The sequence below is a fragment of the Rattus norvegicus genome, chromosome 2, assembly GCF_036323735.1.
Source record: "Rattus norvegicus strain BN/NHsdMcwi chromosome 2, GRCr8, whole genome shotgun sequence".
In the NCBI taxonomy this organism is placed as follows: Eukaryota; Metazoa; Chordata; class Mammalia; order Rodentia; family Muridae; genus Rattus; species Rattus norvegicus.
The window spans coordinates 174484628-174502787 of NC_086020.1; the positions used below are offsets into that span (position 1 = coordinate 174484628).

At 45.1% G+C, this 18160-nt stretch overlaps 1 protein-coding gene across 5 annotated transcripts in view; it reads left to right on the forward strand.

Moving 5' to 3' along the window:
* The window catches only part of Lrba (LPS responsive beige-like anchor protein), a 581207-nt gene extending 565298 nt beyond the window's left edge, over positions 1–15909 (forward strand). For 4 of the 5 annotated variants that reach the window (XM_039102651.2, XM_039102649.2, XM_039102652.2 and 1 more), the window contains exons 54-57: positions 3028–3129; positions 6190–6386; positions 10667–10818; positions 14790–15909. In XM_039102651.2, coding sequence (XP_038958579.1) covers positions 3028–3129; positions 6190–6386; positions 10667–10818; positions 14790–14880 — 542 coding nt within the window. In that variant the 3' untranslated portion in view covers positions 14881–15909. The remainder of the gene's footprint in view (positions 1–3027; positions 3130–6189; positions 6387–10666; positions 10819–14789) is intronic. The other variant, NM_001108555.2, reaches the window with a different exon arrangement.
* The last annotated feature ends 2251 nt before the right edge of the window (positions 15910–18160 follow it).

The window sequence follows — 18160 nt, forward strand, 5'->3', positions numbered from 1 at the left end:
TGACTTTCCTTCTTCCTGGTGTAGATTTGGGAGTCTGCAGCCTTAAGTGTTTGTTTCTATTCACAGGGCAAGTTGAGCACAGTTGGATTTCTGTTTTGATGTTATTTCTTACCATAAATCCAGCTCCCTGAGAAGCAACTGGCCATGGCTCTACCCTTACGCTTTTAATTTGTTGTGTTACTTGAGCTTGTGTTCTCAGTCCTCCCCACCACCCCCTTCATATTTCCTGAACTGTCTAACCTGTTTCCTGGACTAGGAAACACTTTGCCAACAAAGCCCAGCACTAAACAGTCCTTCATTTAGACCCCAGGAAAGAAAGACCCTTTCCATCCTGAAGCTGCTTTGTACGTGCATCTGCTGATTTGTGCAATCAGAAGTGATTTGGTATATTTTACACTCAGGAAAGCTAGTGTTTTATAAGCAGAACTAGTGAATTGTGCTTGCATAGGAGAATGTTTACAACTTAACCCCCTTTCTGAGGTTTTCTACCTTCTGACTTCATAGTTCTAAATTATTCTCTGTTCATCTCTTCCATTAAAAAAAGAGAAATAGTTAAGGTCAAGCTCCACCTTCCCTCCACTAAGCTCCTGGGAAATACTCCGAAGCCCAGCAAGCAGAAAGAGCTTTGGCATGGCTTCCTGACAGGATCTGTCTGCCCTAGGTGACCCAGGTGTCCTCTGTTTGTTTGGCTTATATGTAAATTGCTCTCACTCTTCACTCACTTTTCTTCAGACCTTCACTTTTCCACTGAAGAAAGATTATTCAAGTTAAAACACAAATCTCACCACCATTAAAATCATTTGTAATTTATGGATACAAAAACAGAACAATTGCACTGAAAATGTATTCCTTAAATCATATTGATCTTAATGGTTGATTTTAAAAAGCATTGCCAATATATATATTCATGCAGTAATTCCAAGAACATTATAATGCTAATTTTGTGGAATTTAGAATATGCCAAGGGGTGGGTGTGAAGGGAACCGTGAGTAAAGGGTAACATGTTAACTTTTTAAACATAGAATGTTTAGTTCTTAGTCTCATAATTTTTAGTACAAAATTAAGTAGTTCAGATGAGCCTGTATCATTTGCTTCTTGGAAGGTTTTTTCACCAAAATTTTTGGACTTAAGGAGGAAAAAGTGGTCTGTAACAGATTGCTTTTTAGTTTGGAAAATATCAAGTAGACATTCTAATAAGTTAGGTATGCTCCTTCTATATGTTTCAAACTTGAAATTAGATGAACCAGGTCCCTGGCTGGGCTTGTTCTTGGCCCATTAGTCTATTAGCTGAGGTCTCCCTTTCCTTCTCTAGGGATATGGACTAGCATGGCAACTGGGGCTAGAGTATACCCAAGGTAACCCACAAGTCCTTATGGAATAAAATCTCACTCAGAATTACTGCTAGTCACCAAAGCCTTAAGACACCATGGTGACATAGCTGTGCATTGTGGAAATACACATGGCATACCTGTCATGTGTCATGATAGACCTTAAGTTACTGCTTGCCCCAGGGAAGGCACATAAAGAAATCTCCTTTCTTAGGGGTGGAATCTTCTCTCTTGCCTTTTTTGGGGATCATGTATCTCTGTGCCTTCAATGAAGCCTATTTCAGGCATGTGCACACACTTTGCCAAATGTTGGAAAAGCTCATTGACCACCCCTGAAACCCCTGCTTTAGAGGCTAGATTGGTGTGTTAACGGCAGCACTGGTCTCCAGGTGCAATGGTTTCTGATGGACTTTCCTGACTTATTAGGGATCTTTCCTCTGAGTGAGCAATAGTTCTAAGGACAAGCAGTGCCTGAAGTTACAGTGGCAGACGATTCTTTTCTAAACTGCTCATAGTGAGCTATTTTCTGGGGATATTTGCCCTTTTAGACCATATAACATCGGTCAACTCTGCCATGAAACCAGTTCATAGCAGACAAGTTCAAGAATGCCAGCAGATCTGCTGCTTGTTAGCCGTTTGCAAAGGCTTTGTCTTTACAGACTAAAGGGGTGGGGGGTTAAATAGGGCCCTCTGGCTAAGTACAGAATCCCTTGTGTTCCTGTGGTACAAATTAAGTCACAACTGAAGCCTGTGTTGTGCCACTTCTCTGAGCTATGGCCAATTTTTACTTTGTGACACAGGGGCAGGATAAGTTCTTTCTTCTCTATTATACATTCCCTCTCTCCACAACAAGACCATCTCCCCCAAACCCTCTAAGCCTATAAGTAAAAACACAGGGGTTCATCATGTTCTATTGGCTGGCTGGAATGTGGGGAGGTTCTCTGTGAGAAAGTACAAGTCAGAAAACACTAAAATAGTAAGTGTTCTAGATAGGAATCCCACTTGAGATTGTCTTACTAGGAGAGATGCACTGAGCAGCTGGGGAAGACAAGGGGACCTGTCTTTGAAATGTAAACTAAGCCTGGGTTCTTGTTTTTAGTTTTAATCATTTATTGTAATAATTTTGAACAGAATTTCACATTATACAGGCTTAGGCATAGATCAGAATTGGAAACAAATTATTTCAACTGTCACTGTGCTTGGAGGAGGGCACTATGGGTAAGTCCATAAGAACACAACGAATAGTCAAAGTGTAGACCCTGAGTAGAGCTGTGTGGCCTCGGGCGTCTGTTCTGCTGTATAAGAGCTCATGAGATGCATAGGACATTGGATAGGCAAGCATTTTCAGTTGTTGCCTTAATCTAGTTGTGTGATGGTTTGTGGGTTCATTATAACCAAGGTCCAAATTTTAGACTCACCTATTGACTTAAGATGATAATTTTATTATATGAGAAAAGTGTAGAATGCAGGTTTTACTGTCTTTAGCTTTGAGTTTAAACTCTTGTTGCTAGATAATAAGGTTTCCTTAAATTCAGGAACATGCAGCCTTAAAATCAAACTGTAGGAAAGTGTAGATCCTCCTAAAATAAATTTTGGATAAATTCAAAACTCTGCAGGCTTTGGTATAGATCAAACTTGGCACCAAGTTATTTAGTCTTTATACACTGGGATTGATCTGTCTTTTTTTTCCTTGTTAAAGGTGAAACTACCACTCCTCGGGCCATTCTCACAGGCCATGACTATGAGATCACCTGTGCTGTTGTCTGTGCTGAGCTGGGCCTGGTGTTAAGTGGTTCCCAAGGTAAAGCTGTGTTTTCTTTTTTTCTTTTTTTTCTTTTTTTTTTTTTTCTTTCGGAGCTGGGGACCGAACCCAGGACCTTGCGCTTGCTAGGCAAGCGCTCTACCACTGAGCTAAATCCCCAACCCCAAGCTGTGTTTTCTTCACACTGTTGGGTCTCTTGTCAATTTAATGTGAACAGAAATGAGGTTGGCTCCTGTTCTCTAAAGCTCCAGTCTATTATGGTAGCCACACAGGGCTACTAAATATATGTTAGTTAAAAGTCACATTCCTTGAGAGCAGTAGCTACACTTAGAGGGAGAATGTTCTCGTCAGGGCCAAAAGCCTGGTTTTAGCTCCCTGGTCTAAATCTAAGGATCCTAGATACGCTGTAGACAGCAGCCATTGGTGTTCTAATCTCCATTAAACAGGAACAAGGAGTGTCTTTATATGTTTGTTTATTTCTCTGACTTCCAGTGGGCTGATGGGAATCCTGACCCTGACTTTATTTATGTATGCCTACATTCCTGCCATATCACATGTGTACAGGGCAGATGACATGTGAGAACCGGTTCTCTTCTTCCACAATGTGTGGGTCCCAGGGATTAAAATCAAGCCATCAGGTTCAGCAACAAGTCCCTTTACCTGCTAAGCCATCTCGACGACCCCTACCTTGGTTTAACTTCCAGATTTCAGAACTAGGCGGGCCTAGAGTGACAGACACTGGAGTGGAAAGGATTGATGTGAGTTTGCTGGATGAGTCTGCTGCTAACACTTGCCTGTGTTAGAGATACCGAGGGCTCCTTCCAAGAGCAGGACAGACAGATCAGGGTCCACAAGCAAAGATGCCGCTTGCAGTTCAGTGCCTCTTCCTCCACCTACCCGTCTGCCCATCTCCTCTGTGATGAAGACTGGGCACAGGACTCTGTCACTTTGGGTGTTTTAATCTCAGAAGCACAGAGTCACTGTCTCTGAGGCTTGAACCATAGTAGTATAGCTAACAGGCCAGAATGAATATTTAAAGTTTTGCTTTGAAAAACAGAGTTGGTCAAAGCAGTGAAAAAGTAGTATGATTCCTTCGACTGTATGTAACCTTCATCAAAGCTTAAAGTTAATTACTATTATAGACCATCCCTGCTTTGCACAATAAGATGCCATGCAAACAGAAATCACCCAAAATTATCTGAGACATTGTCTCAGTGGGAAGTTTTTTCTATCGTTTTTCTATGGTCTAAAAGTTTTTGTCAAAACACTAAAATGAGCCGGGCAAGGCACATACCTGTAGTCCCAGCACCCAGGAGGCAGAGGCAAGGGGGAATCTCTGAGTTCAAAGCCAACATGGCCTACACAGTGGGTATCTAAACAGCCAGAGCTATGTAGCAAGTCCATATCTCAAAGACAAAGCTAAAAAAATAAAACCCAGCCACACAGTTTCATGTCTTTGAGAGACATTTCTCAGGGACAGGTGAACATGTGCACTCCTATCTTGTCCTCAATGCCTAAGCATCTCTTCTGTGCCTTGGGAAATCGCCAGTCCTCTTCTGTTTGAGCTTTTCACTTTTCTTTAATTTAAATGTCATGAAATACCCTCTGGGGATCCCTAATGTGGGGCTTTAGTTTCACTTCTTCTGGACATCATCAGCTCTGTTACAAGCACACTCCTGAGTTATGCCAACAAGTTTCCTTTGTTCATTTCCTGGCTGCATATCCAGTGTCTTGGCAGCGTCCGGAGCTGACTCTGCTCTCTCTACGCAAAAGTCCATTTATATTCACTTCTTTATTGAAGTTCATCATTGTTGACCGGTACCCCTTTCTGGTTACCTTCTTTTATAAAATGCCACATGGGTTATCACCATGAAAGGAGGAGGCAGCAAAGCAGCCGTTTGCTGTCTGCATGTGACCTGAACAGCAGATGCTAGATACTTTTGTGCCATGAACATTGTGACATGGGGGCTTCTGATTGCTCAACTGCCATCAATGTGCACGCTCATAGACTAGAGCTAGCCATGAAGTGCGCTTTGTACAACTGCTCTGATAACTGAACTGTGTTGTGATGCTAGTGTTATTTAGGGACTTGGAATTGAAGCTTATGTATGCCGAAACTATGCAAAAACAAATGGGTGCCTGTGGTATTTATGTTGGAAAACACTAAAGACTTTTAACACTTGAGTGGCCTAACAGAAGCCGAAGGCCATCCTTTCCAAAGGCTCAATTCAGTAGCCATGTGGGGAGCAAACAATGATTGTGTGTGACCAGGAGCAAGGCAGGGCACATAGCCACGTTCTCCCCATTTCTCAACACTTACCACACAAGATTTTGTTTCCTTTACTTTGCACAGGGTGAATATATAGTAGGGGTGGGGGTGTGTGTGTGTGTGTGTGTGTGTGTGTGTGTGTGTGTGTGTGTGTGTGTGTGTGTGTGTGTTGGGGGCAGTGCTCAGCAGTTACTGTCCTCAGGTTCTCAGCCTGGGGTGTCTCTGGGGAGTTCAGAGTGGCAGAAGCCACAGCTTGCTTTAGGGATATCAGGGAATAGCTCAGTCAGTTTAATAGTGGTCAAAGGAATGCAGTGTTTCAGCAGCAAAGCTGTGTGCAGTGGAAGGGAAGCTACCCCGCTGGCTGCATCTGCACTGATGTAGTCTGCTCTGCCCGGGCTCTCTGGGAAGGGTGCCCCTGTGCCTGGCGGGGGCAGCATTTGTACCCCAGTCTCCCTTGAAGCTGCTCTGGGATTGGAAATTGTCTTCCTTTTGGAGTTCTAGCTTCTCCCCAGTCCTGTCTTAATGAACTTTATAAAGTAACTTCCGTCTCTGAGGAGGATGAGCAGGAAGAACTTGGCTTCTCAAGCCTCCCAGTGGGAAGTGAGAGCTGGCAAACAAAAGAACCAGATTTTACAAAGTAACTGGCATGAGAGCTTTCTGAGGGCGGTGAATAACTGCACCAGGCACTGCAAGACCCAGTGGTTTCTCTGCTCCTTCAGTCACTGATGCCGTGGATTGAGCCCAGGGCCCTATGCTTACCATACCGTGGAGCTACCCAGTCCACCCTGTCTGTTTTCATTACATAGTTTTGCCTCTTGTTCTCTTCTCAGAAGGACCATGTCTCATACATTCCATGAATGGAGACTTGTTAAGGACTTTGGAGGGTCCTGAAAATTGCCTGAAACCAAAACTCATTCAAGCATCGAGAGAGGGTCACTGTGTCATCTTTTATGAAAATGGCTGCTTCTGCACCTTCAGTGTGAATGGGAAGCTGCAGGCCACCGTGGAGACTGATGATCATATAAGGGTGAGTACTGGAGGCTCCAGATTGTTCATTCACTGAGAAGCTTGGCTGGTAACGAGGACAAGTTCACTGAAGAAACCTAGTCTCAAACTGCCTGAGGCCTTTTCCCATGCCATAGGGACAGCACTGTTAGCACTTAGACGCTCAGAACACCCTGCGAAGCCAGTGCCTTTACTGCGGCCATGTGCAGAGGGCATCCACTGACACACTACCCATGACATTTCCTCTAGGTGCTACCTAACTTGTCTCCAAGGTTCACTGTACACCACAGCTGAACTAGGTTCTACCTAAAACTGGTTTCTCTTTACATTGGAAGAGGCAGGACGGGGTCACTGTGTCTTCTTGGGGTCAGCAGGTCTCTGCACTGACCTGCTGGAGAGCAACACCAAAGCAGGCCATGTTGGAGGCGTGGGTATCAAAATGGCACGGCTACTCCACCTCCTGTCTGAGGAATGTTAAGCTGCTCAGGCCAGTGCCCAAGATATTAGAGGGCGAGGAAGAGAGCCAGCGTGTTCTTTGGGGACAATTTTCAAGGCCCCTTCCTTCTCACTTTCAAGATGCTATACATGTTGAGGGCCTGGGAAAAACTGGGGTGTTCCTGTCATTTTCTAAAATGGGAATGGAAGAGTCAAGTGTGGTGGCACGTGACTTTAATCCCATCCCAGCACGTGGGAAGCACAGGCAGATGGATCTCCATGAGTTCAGAGCCAGCTTGGTCTACAAAGAGAGTTCCAAGACAACCAATGCTACACAGAGAAGCCCTGTCTCAAAAAAAACCCGAAACAATAAAATAAAAATAAAATAAAATGGGAATGGAGGTGATGTGACCCATGTACAAGGAGGACATTTGAGTGGCATCATAGCTGACTATGCTCATAGCTGCACTTCAGAGGGCGCTGCAGACTACTTCTGCACACTTAACTCATCGTCGTCATCACCACGCCACTGGGGGCCTCCATGGCAGTTCTCCCAGGCACAGTATGGCCGCCTCTTCTCCCAAGGACACTGTGGGGCCTAGAAGGGAGCAACAGAAGTTGTGCACACAGGCAGCACTGGTCCAAACCAAAGGCCCCAGATGCTCCGGGACCCAGGTTCTCAGCCCAGTGGCACTTCTCTCTTCTCACTCGCCAGTTGTTTGAGAGTTACCTCCACCTCACACGGTGTGCACAGGCAAACTCACTCTGCTTTTATTTCTCCCTTATTTCCCATAATCCGGCATTTAAGCCAAGTACACATCAGAGGCTTCTCTCCTCCTTTCTTTACAATAATAATGTTGATGATCTGTCACTCTGAGCTGTGATTATGTTGTCAGCTACACTAATAAATCTGTGAAATAATTTAAAGCTGTCCACTGACTAGAATAGTTTCTGTGGTGTTGCTGTTAGACCAGAGGCTGTGGGAAGGGCCTCGAGGCAGCAGCAGGAGGCTCTTGTGGCTTGTTCACAATCACAGGCCTCTCCTCTGTACCCTGAAGCCATTGGGTTTTTTTTTTTTTCCCCTGTAAAATTCCCCACTGGATTTTAGACCTAAACAATCCATTGCTTTCCCCAGCCTGCCTGCACTTTATCATACTCACGTGTAAGTGGCAACCATGGGATTAAAGCGAGCTAGCCGAGGAGGAGCCTCTCTGTCCCGGGCTCCAGAGGCTGACACTTTCCTAGCTAAGTGCATCAGGAGGCAGGCAAGGGAACAGCAAGCGAAAACCCAAGACATACAGAACTAGGAAGAAACGGTCACCAGCCCAGACCAAAGACTCCATTTCTTCGAAATACCAGGCAGCCTGGCACCTTGTACATACGCACACTTTCCCACCTACCTTTCCCCTGATTCCGTATTGCTCATCGACCGACACTTTAGATCACACCACACATCAGCTGTACACTATGCAGATGTAATGAATGCTTAGATGCAAGCAGCCAGTCCCTCCAGAGCAACAAGATTGCACCATGAAGTCTAACCACCATTTCCCCAAGAGAACGTTTTCTTTTTCCCCTGCTGTTTTGGGATATGGGCATCCCCAGAGATGCTGTGGCCTGCCCGCATCCTCAGGCACCAGTGCGGCTGCAGCACCTCCAAACACTTGGATCCAGAGCTGAGTGAAAGCATTGCTGGGGTCACTTTAGATCCCAGCACAGTAGACCTAGATGCTAAAGAGAGGGTTAAGTAAGAGCCGGTGACAGACAGCGCTGGAGGGAGGAGGGGCCTAGTGCAGCAGATACTCGATTGTTCCACATGCCAGAGGAAGGCAGTGGGTCCCCTGTAAGAGAAGCTAGGAAATATTTTTACCTTGGAAGGTACCAGATTCATACAGTATTCTAAAGGTGGCGTGCATCTTAAGAGTCTCCATTTCACTTTATTTGAGACACCAGCAGGATTCGAGATTCTTATTAGAACACAGTTAAAGATTGCTTGGTTTTAGGTAGGTTAGGGAGGTCTCATCAGCTGTGTTTTACACGTGTCAAGTAGCTGCTGCTCTGTTCCTCAGTGCAGTTCCCAGCCCCCGAGACTGCTATTTGTGGGACGAAAGGGAAAGGACTGACTTTTTTTTTTTTTTTTTTTATTAGATAGATTTCTTTACTTACATTTCAAATGTTATTCCCCTTCCTGGTTTCCTGTCCATAAGCCCCCATTCCCTCATCTCCCTCTCCCCCATACGGGTCTTCCCCCATCCATCCCCCTTCCTGCCCCCCCATATTCCTCTGCACTGGGGGTCCAACCTTGGCAGGACCAAGGGCTTCCCCTTCCCCTGGTGCCCCAACAAGGCTATTCTCTGCTACCTATGAGGTTGGAGCCCGGGGTCAGTCCATGGTTTAGTCCCTGGAAGCTCTGGTTGGTTGGCATTGTTGTTTTTATGGGGTTGCAAGCTCCTTCAACTCTTTCAATCCTTTCTCTAATTCCCCCTAAGGGGGAAGGACTGACTTTTATTCACAACGAAAACTCTTACTAGTATGTATCTAGTTAGTGAGACTTAGTGACATGTAAGATGCCTTTTTTTAAAGATGTATTTCTGTGTTCTTGATAGTAAGCTTTGTCCAGTAGACTACTGACAGTTGGCATCAGTGTGAGCTGAGTGGATAGCGACAGTTCCTTCTTTTCTCTACCATGGTCAGGGAGGCAGGCAGATGGTACCTGCCAGGGCTGCTGGAACCTGCTGCTGTTAGGAGAGTAGAAGCAGATGAGGGACCTAAGACCAGGTGACAGTGGGCAGGGGTGTGTGGCCGAGGCTGTGGCAGTAGAGCAGGGCCTCCTGTCAGGGAAAAGACTCCTTCCTGTTCTAGGCTTCGAGGGCTCCGTATACTTTAACTACTCTGAAAGTGGTCATAGGCAGAGGGGTTTCCTGAGTCCTGAGAAAACCTTATTTTTGAACATTTATACTAAGAATCCATAATATTAATAAAACTGATTTTTTTTCTCAACAGTTAAAAAACATAATAGTGGGGCTGGAGAGATGGCTCAGTGGTTAAGAGCACTGACTGCTCTTCCAGAGGTCCTGAGTTCAAATCCCAGCAACCACATAGTGGCTCACAACCATCTGTAATGGTGACAGTGTACTCATATAAATAAAATTATAAAAAAAAACCCATAATAGTGAAGCTGGGGATGTAAGTCAGCTAACACCATGCTGCAGTATCCGTGGGCCTGGGAATGCTGGTGCCTGCGGAGTCTCAGGATATGCAGACAGGAAGATCGAAAGCTCAGGGCCACCCTATGCTCCATGAGACCACATTTCCAAAAAATTGTCACATAAAATGAAGAAATGTCTGCACTCTGCCCACAGGTAGTAAATGAATATTACAGAATATATAAAAAAAACTAGATCCCAAGCCAAGCTTACCTGTTCAACAAAGTAAGAGACTAGCCACCGCCTGGAGCTGACCGTGAGGTAGCCTACAATACTGGCAGCCTGGGACCTGACATTCTAGGGAGTTTTGGCTTCATTGTCACCCCCAACACTTCCTAGCAGCTGCCTGTGTTTGTCTTGGCCGGGTCAAGGAAGGCAGCGACTTAGCTCAATATGGAAGTGGTTCTGCGGAGCGCTTCAGAGTGTGCTGGTCCCACCCATAATGTGCTGTCTCAAGTATTTGCAGAACTGCGTTTGTGGCACAAAACCCACAACACTGGTATTAGCGAATCTTGTCCGTTTGACTTCTGGACAATGGCAGATCTTCCATACTTCAGAGTCCTAAGAACTACGGATTTCTTCCGCATTGTACTACATGCCATGCCCCACCTAGGCCCACTTCCTTAGAGCTATGTCTCCACTGACTGCTGCTGTCTCACAGGCCATACAGCTGAGCCGAGATGGGCAATACCTGCTCACAGGAGGAGACAACGGAGTGGTGATCGTGCGGCAGGTGTCTGACCTCAAGCAGCTCTTTGCCTACCCAGGCTGTGATGCTGGAATCCGGGCCATGGCCCTTTCTTTTGACCAGAGGTAAGTAACACCAGAACCCTGATCTATCACAGGGGTTTGAAGATTGGTGGGAATCACTTTAAGTGGCCTAGGGCTGGTCACCTGCACAATCTGAAGTGCTAACTACTACTACACAAGCACACTGTACAAAGTACAAGCTTCTGACAGTTCTTAGATAAAACTGGGCTCTCCAGAATAGATAGGATTCAAGCCACAAAGACATCAAGCTTGTCGCACGTATGTGTATTCACACATGTATGTACAAAACCCTAAAGCTCCTGGCTTGCCCTGGAGAGCCCATCTCTGCCTCTTGAATGCTGAATGTAAGTGTGGGGTCTGGACTCTGGTCCTCACACATGCTCAACAGGCACTCTACTCACCGAGCCATCTCTGCAGGCCCAGCTTTCTTTATGTCTCTAACAAGATCTTTAAGGGCTGTAAATATGTACTGTGAAATATCTTTATGTCTGCCTCTGGAGAGATCTGATTTAATATCCTCAAACATCCCAAGTTATAGTTTTGGAAAGATAGTCATTTTTTTACTTCTGATTTTTGTTATGGCAACATATGCATAAAACTCCCCATCTGAACCACGTCTGATGCAGGTTTATAGCATGAGTACATTCACCATGTTGAGCAGCCATCACGGTCCCTCTGTAGTCTACAGAACTCTTCATTCCAGAGTGCCCATCCACTCCCCACCCGTAACCCCAGCCCTGCTCACATCCGTCCTACTTATCTCTGAATTTGCCTTTTCCAGGCACCTCCTGTACACACAGGTTCACGGCATCTCTTTATAGCTGGCTTGTGTCACGCAGCAGGTTCTCAAGGTTCCATGTTGTGATGTGAGTCCCGAGTCTCGCCACCCTCTTAACCCTTCGGGGAGATTGTTACGTGCGTACTGTGTGTCTGCCCACCTGTCTATGGGAACCTTGGGTTGTTTGTGCTCTGCTGTGCAAATGCCCATTTCAGTTCCTTCTCACAGCCTCTGGGTGCGTACCTAGGAGTGGAGTTGGGCCATGTGGGAGCTGTAATATCTTGAAGCAGTCCTGAACTGACCTACAATTTTGCATTGTAACTGGCAGTGCAGAGCCCTGATTTCGCCCACGGTGTGAAGGACTCTCTAACTTCAGTAGCAGCCTCTGCATTGTCTCCACTCTCAGCAGTGGCCTTTAAATGTAGTTTTTGTAAGGTACATTTTTTTTTTTTTACCTTTTCCTGGCCATTCAGCATTGATGTTCACATAAACTTTCAAGTGAGTTTTACATTGTGAAAGACTTCATTTGAGGGGACTGCAGCAATGTGCCGATCACTTGGGGACATTGGTATTAATGGACTGTCTTCTAGTCCACATACATGGGGCTTCCCCTTTGTTTCTCCCAGCAGTGTTTCTGGTCTTCAGTCTATGTGCTTTGTCTCCTAGCTCAAATGTTCCTAGGGTTTTTATTCTTTTTAATGCTACTGCAGATGTTAATCATCTGAATTTCTCTTCTGGATTGTGAGTGTATAGAATTGCTCCAGGGCACTGTAGTGTATACCTGTTCTCCCATCACTCTGTAGTGGAGTTCAAGGAAGCCTGGGCCACACAGAGATCCTGTCTTTAAAAAATAAAATAAAGCAACTGATCTTTCTGAATTTATTTTTATGCACTAACAGTTTTGAGTGGAATCTTTTGAATTTCTACATGTAAGACTGTGTACCTTGGGACAGGTAATTTTCTCTTTCCAATTTAGATGCACCCCCTCACCCCCAACCGTGCTTAGTAGCTATGTTGGGACATCAAGCTTATATTGAATAAAAGCAGTAAAGGAAGCCATCTTTACTTTGTTCTGATGGTATAAAAATTAATCTTTCTACCACTAGGTAGGATTGATACTATGGGGTTTTCATAAGCACTCTTACTTGAAGTCATTTATTAGTAAAGATTGAATTTTGTCATTTGAGATACATGTGGGTCTTCTACTCTATTAATACTCTGATGTATTTTTACACCTTGAACTGTCTTTCTACTCAGAGGAAAACCCCAGTCATTAGTTAATCCTTAGAAGACACTAATGGACTCAATGCTACCAGTGGCATCAGGTCCATTCAAAGAAATACTATTGGACTGAACAGTTCTTGTTGTTCCTGGAGTTTTTTTGTTTGTTTTTGGTATCAGGAAAATGGTAAGCACTAGAAGTGCTTCTCCATCTTTTGGAAGAATTTGAAAAAGTAATAATTTCCTTTAAATTCCTGGTAGGATTACCACACTGTGTGGCCTACAGTACTTTACTAAGTACATCTGTGCACCTCATCTGGGACACTTAGTTTACTGGTGTGCAGTTATTATGTCTCATAGCATCTTTAGCTCAAGTTGTATCAGTTCTGCAGGTCTGTTCAGCAGCCCTAGTTCTGTTCTTATTTCCTATTTCCGTAAACTGCTCCAGCTTTGGGTTCAGTTTACTCTTTTTCTGTCATTAAGGTCTAAAGTTAGGCCAGTGAGACGGTTCTCTAATGTGTTGATGGCTACACCTCTCCTCTCCTCTCCGCCCTTGTGTAGCCTGTGTTGGTTTCTGAGTGGTAATGTTCATCCATGTGCATTTTCCAGCTTGTTAATGACTTCTAGTTCATTCCGTTACGATCATAAAAGACACTTCGCATGATTTCACAGTAAGTCACTAAAACTTGATACAAGCTTTTTACCCCAGAGATTGTCCCATCTTGTCTTAGGGTTTCATTGCTGTGAAAAGACACCATGGCTATGGCGACTCCTATAAAGGAAAACATTTAAGCAGGGCTTACAGGTTAGAGGTTCAGTGGGTCATCATCATGGTGGGAAGCATGGCCGTAATGCTGGCAGATGTGGTGCCCGAGAGGGGCTGAGAGCTCTGCTTCTGAATCCACAGGCAGCAGAGAGCACGAGCCACTGGGCCTGGCTTTGAGCTTCTCAAAGCCCACCACTGGTAACACAGCTTCCTCCAACACGGTCACACCTCCTAACAGTGCCATTCCCTAAGAGCTTATGAGGACCATTTTATTCAAACCAGCACACATGTGCACTAGCAAAAGTGTATTTTGCTTTTGTTGGCTTGGTGTTCGGTCTGTGGCTTGTGTACTTTTGAGGATCCGTCTGTTTATTCTACGTGTTTTTCAGAATAGGACTTTAAACCCAGCTGACTAGAGAGCCGCCTCTTTCTCCCTGTCCTTCTGTGCAGTTTGCTCCACGTCATCCTGGGGCTCAGATGCTTAGTGTGTTGCCCCACAGTGCTTTTGACATGGCCACTTAGGTTCTCTTACTATTACTACTTGCCCAGAATTTTGTTTTTCATGTGTTCAATCCGCTTGTTTTTCTAAAATGAGTATCCTGTACACTGCATGCACTTGGGTTATTTGGCCAGGTTTAATCTCTTTATATGTAAATGACTGGCTGTGGGAGGGCTTGCCACTTGCAGGTTGGTTCCATGTACTGTAAGAGTTTGATCTTTTGTGTTCACTTCTGTACTGATAGATTTTACTTTCTAGTTTCAATAACAAGTACAGGAAGATACTCACGGTAACTTCCTAAGAGCTCCCCTGGCTGTTGTCCATCTGTCCCTGCACCATCTTCTCAGGGCAAGAGAACAAGCTGCTACTGTCTCTAGTGACCACTACACCAGGTCACTGCACTACAAGTGTCAGGGCCCTACTCAAGAGTATAGAGTGCCCCAAGAGCATTCATCGCCTTCCTCCCCCGCTCCCAGTGGCAACCGCTTTGTGGGGTTCGATTCTGATGCCTGTAAGCTTGTCCCCAGCAGGCCTCCACTGTGGAGAGGATTCTGTACACAGGTCAGTGACAGGCTGCATAACTCCAGCAGCATCCGTACCTTTCACACATCACAGATGGTCTCTGTGGTGTCAAAACCAATCCAAGCTTACTTGAGTCTACATGTCAGTCACCAAGAAAAATGTGTCATGGCTGTCACAGGCAGCAGGAAATGCATCCCTGGACTGACCCTTCTCCATCTCCCTCCTAGGTGCATCATTTCTGGCATGGCCTCAGGAAGCATTGTGCTGTTTTACAACGACTTTAACCGCTGGCACCATGAGTACCAAACCCGCTACTGATGGTGACAAATGCACGGTGGTCCCGGTTCGGGCTGGGCAAGGACAGACTTCAAACATCATTCTATAGAAATAGCTCTCACATCTGAATGTAACTTAAATTTGCTTGAACAAGCAAAATATTTTTTAAAGTTAATTGCTATTTTTGTAGACTTTGCTTGACATTTGGGGTGGGGAACAGCAAAGCAGAAAACTGGCTGCTGGTTTCTGTAGTTTAAAAAAAATCTATATTTTTAGTCATAATGAAAAGTCTATTTTCACCAATTATGGACACAGACAGTGGAACTAATAATACTCCCACTGATTCTTGCTATGTGTGAAAGACCATTTCCCACTTATCTGTAATCTTGAGAAATATGATTTTAGCAATAGGGAAATGGGTTCAAATACTGGGACAGGGGAATTTATTCTGTACTGGGTCCTGTATTTTTCTAGACAATTGTTCTTCAGTGCTGACATTTCTAGGGTTTTAATAGTAATGTTTAAATTATGACATGTAATTTAAAGCATCTCAGTGAATTATTTCTAAATTATTCTTCAAGCATGTGTTAGACCTAGAAAATTATGGTTTGGGGAGGCTACTTTATTCTTGCGTGTGTTACAGAACAAAGATCTAAGTTACAGCATTCATCAGTACTCTCTTTCCCTGCTCTGTCGTCCTCGAGGCACAGGGTGAAATGACAGAAACGCTCTGGGCTCACAGTCTCTGTAAGTACCGAAGCCTGCCCAAGCTCACCAGAGGCAGAGCCGGTGGGGCTGCTCCCTACGACCCCCCCAACCCCACACCCACAGCCCTGGCTCAAGACCAGAGGCAAACAAACAGGTACCATGTAAGCAGCACCCACCTTCCCCCTATTTGTTATGAGACTATCTCTACCTTGTTTTTGATTAGTAATTTGTACCAAGAAACAATGTTATTTTGGTGTCATATAACTCTACTTTTTCTAGTAGATTGCTGTATGGAATTCTGTGAAAATATTTGAGCAAAGGTCTGTATTACATAAATAAATTCTTTGTATGTTGTGAACTTGAGTGGAAACTGACCTTCTGTCTCTGCTTCCTGTGCAGCTTGCCTGAACCTCTTCCCCCCACACATGTAGATGCTCTCGAAAGCAAAGACCTAGAGTGGCAAACTCAGTCTGACAAAACAGAATAAAATGAAACTCAGATGTAAGTTGTTGGAAATGTCGTTTTTACACAAACATTTTCAAACATGGATAACAATTCACAAAACAAAAAAAGGCCATGTTCTGGTTCTGCTCAGTTTTGAAAGAGACTCCCGTGACAAAATACAAGAATGCTTTCTCTTGCTAAGTCTCCGTTCTCTTCAGTCTCCCTGAGACTTCTACAAATGACCACACAAGGGCCACCAAGGCTCCCCAGCATTTCCCAAACACTGGGAAGAAAATAATGAAGAGCAAAGCATGGCACAGGAAATGCACGAATTCCCAGCTAGAGGATAACAGGAGTGTGTCACTTGGAAATAAAGGGAAAGGCAATAGCAGAAAAGCAGCTGCACTGTGTCACAGAGGACACAGGCTGCCCGGTGCTGAAAGGACAGTGTCCACCACTGCTTCATCTTCACACTCACAGCAGACGAACACTCAACAGAAGAAAAATCATGCACACACACACACACACACACACACACACACGTGTATGCCTCGTCTGAACCAACAACCTTCTTAGTGGAAAATCTATTTAACACAGTATTTCTTTGATTTGATCCAATATTACTTAGTTTACCCAACTTTAACTATTTTCATTAAGACAAACAAAAAAAATTCCACTATTGCTTCAAATAGACGGAAAGCAATCAGTGAACAGCAGTCAAGATGCTGGAGATGAGGGTGACAAGCTCCAACAGGAGGAGCCCCAGCCATGCCTACCTGTGGCCAGGAGGGTGGGGTCAGCGTTCTCCAGCATGTTTAAGCCTGGCTTTAAGAAAAGTTGTCTCAAGAAATTAAGGGTTTTCCTTCCTTGCTTACCAGTTCTCACAGAGCAGGACCTTCAGTCTCTGGTTTTATCAGTTAGGATAATAGGTCCCTGAGGAAGCAGGAGGGCTGAGAAGCAGAGAGCAAGAATATCTGACACAAAGTAACGTAAATGTGTGGGCAGTTCTCTCAGTATGACCATCCAAGACCCAAAACATGCCGAATACCTGAGAGTGCATAAATTCAACAAAGGGTCTACTTTGCCTACTGATTAAACTCCACTCTGCAGTTCCACATAGCAAATAAGTCAGGGAGATGATCCAAGAGAACTCCGCCCCCATGGGAACCAGGAGAGAATTCTGGAAAATGAGGTAACTCCACAGAGCAGAGTCAAGGCTGAAGGGGTGGACGACATAAACCTGCCGCTACTCTCCTGCGCTGTCAAGGACAGCAGCAGCCATGGAAGCTAGGTCTGTAAGGGATAGCCAAGGATCCTGTCTGCACACAGGCTCCACTCACTCTTTTCAGCCAATGCAGTAGCATTAAAAGCAGTAGGTGGGGGGGGGGGTACTGAGGTGGCCCCACAGGCCAGACTGCACGCTGCTCTTCCTATCACCCCGGCCAGACAGATCTAGTGATCTGATACCTCTAGTCTCTGAGGCCCCTGCACTCATGTACAGACACACTCACAGACACAGAGAATGAGGACCAATCTTTGAATAAGTAAGTAAATAAAGCTAGCAGGCAGCGGTTTAAACCAACACAGACAGGCTGGTGGGGTGAGACTGGCACTGTGACTTTGGATGTGATTTCAGGAGCTCCAGGTTACACGGGTCACAGGCAGTCTGGGAACTTGTACTGCATCAATCCTGTCCTGCACCCTGTGTAGAACACAGCAGACCAGTGATGCCAAAAGAGATTCTGGTTGAACCAGGAAGCAAAAGGACCTTTCCTCCAGGCGGACAGGAGAATCTGCTGCTGAGCCGTGAGGCTTTCGAGCGCTCGTGAGTCAGACTGGAGTAGCACCCTCACTGCAGCCACATCAGGCTAGAAAATGTTCAAAGGTTCAAACCTCAGAAGCTGTATAAACTTCCAAGTAACCGAGTGCATCAGTGCTTCTAACGGATCACTTCAGCCCCACCTCAGTGAGAGGAAACGTCTCCTGCTCAAGCAAGCAGATGACATTCTCTCTGCATAAAGCCTAATCCTTGTGGCTTCACAAATTGTTGCCAAGAAACACAGGAGCTAAGACGGTTCAAATCATCCCAGTGTGAAAAAGATCATTTAAAGGGCAGATATACGAGCAAAGGAAAACGACTTTACGTGTGAAGTTCTGTTTGAGAGATTAG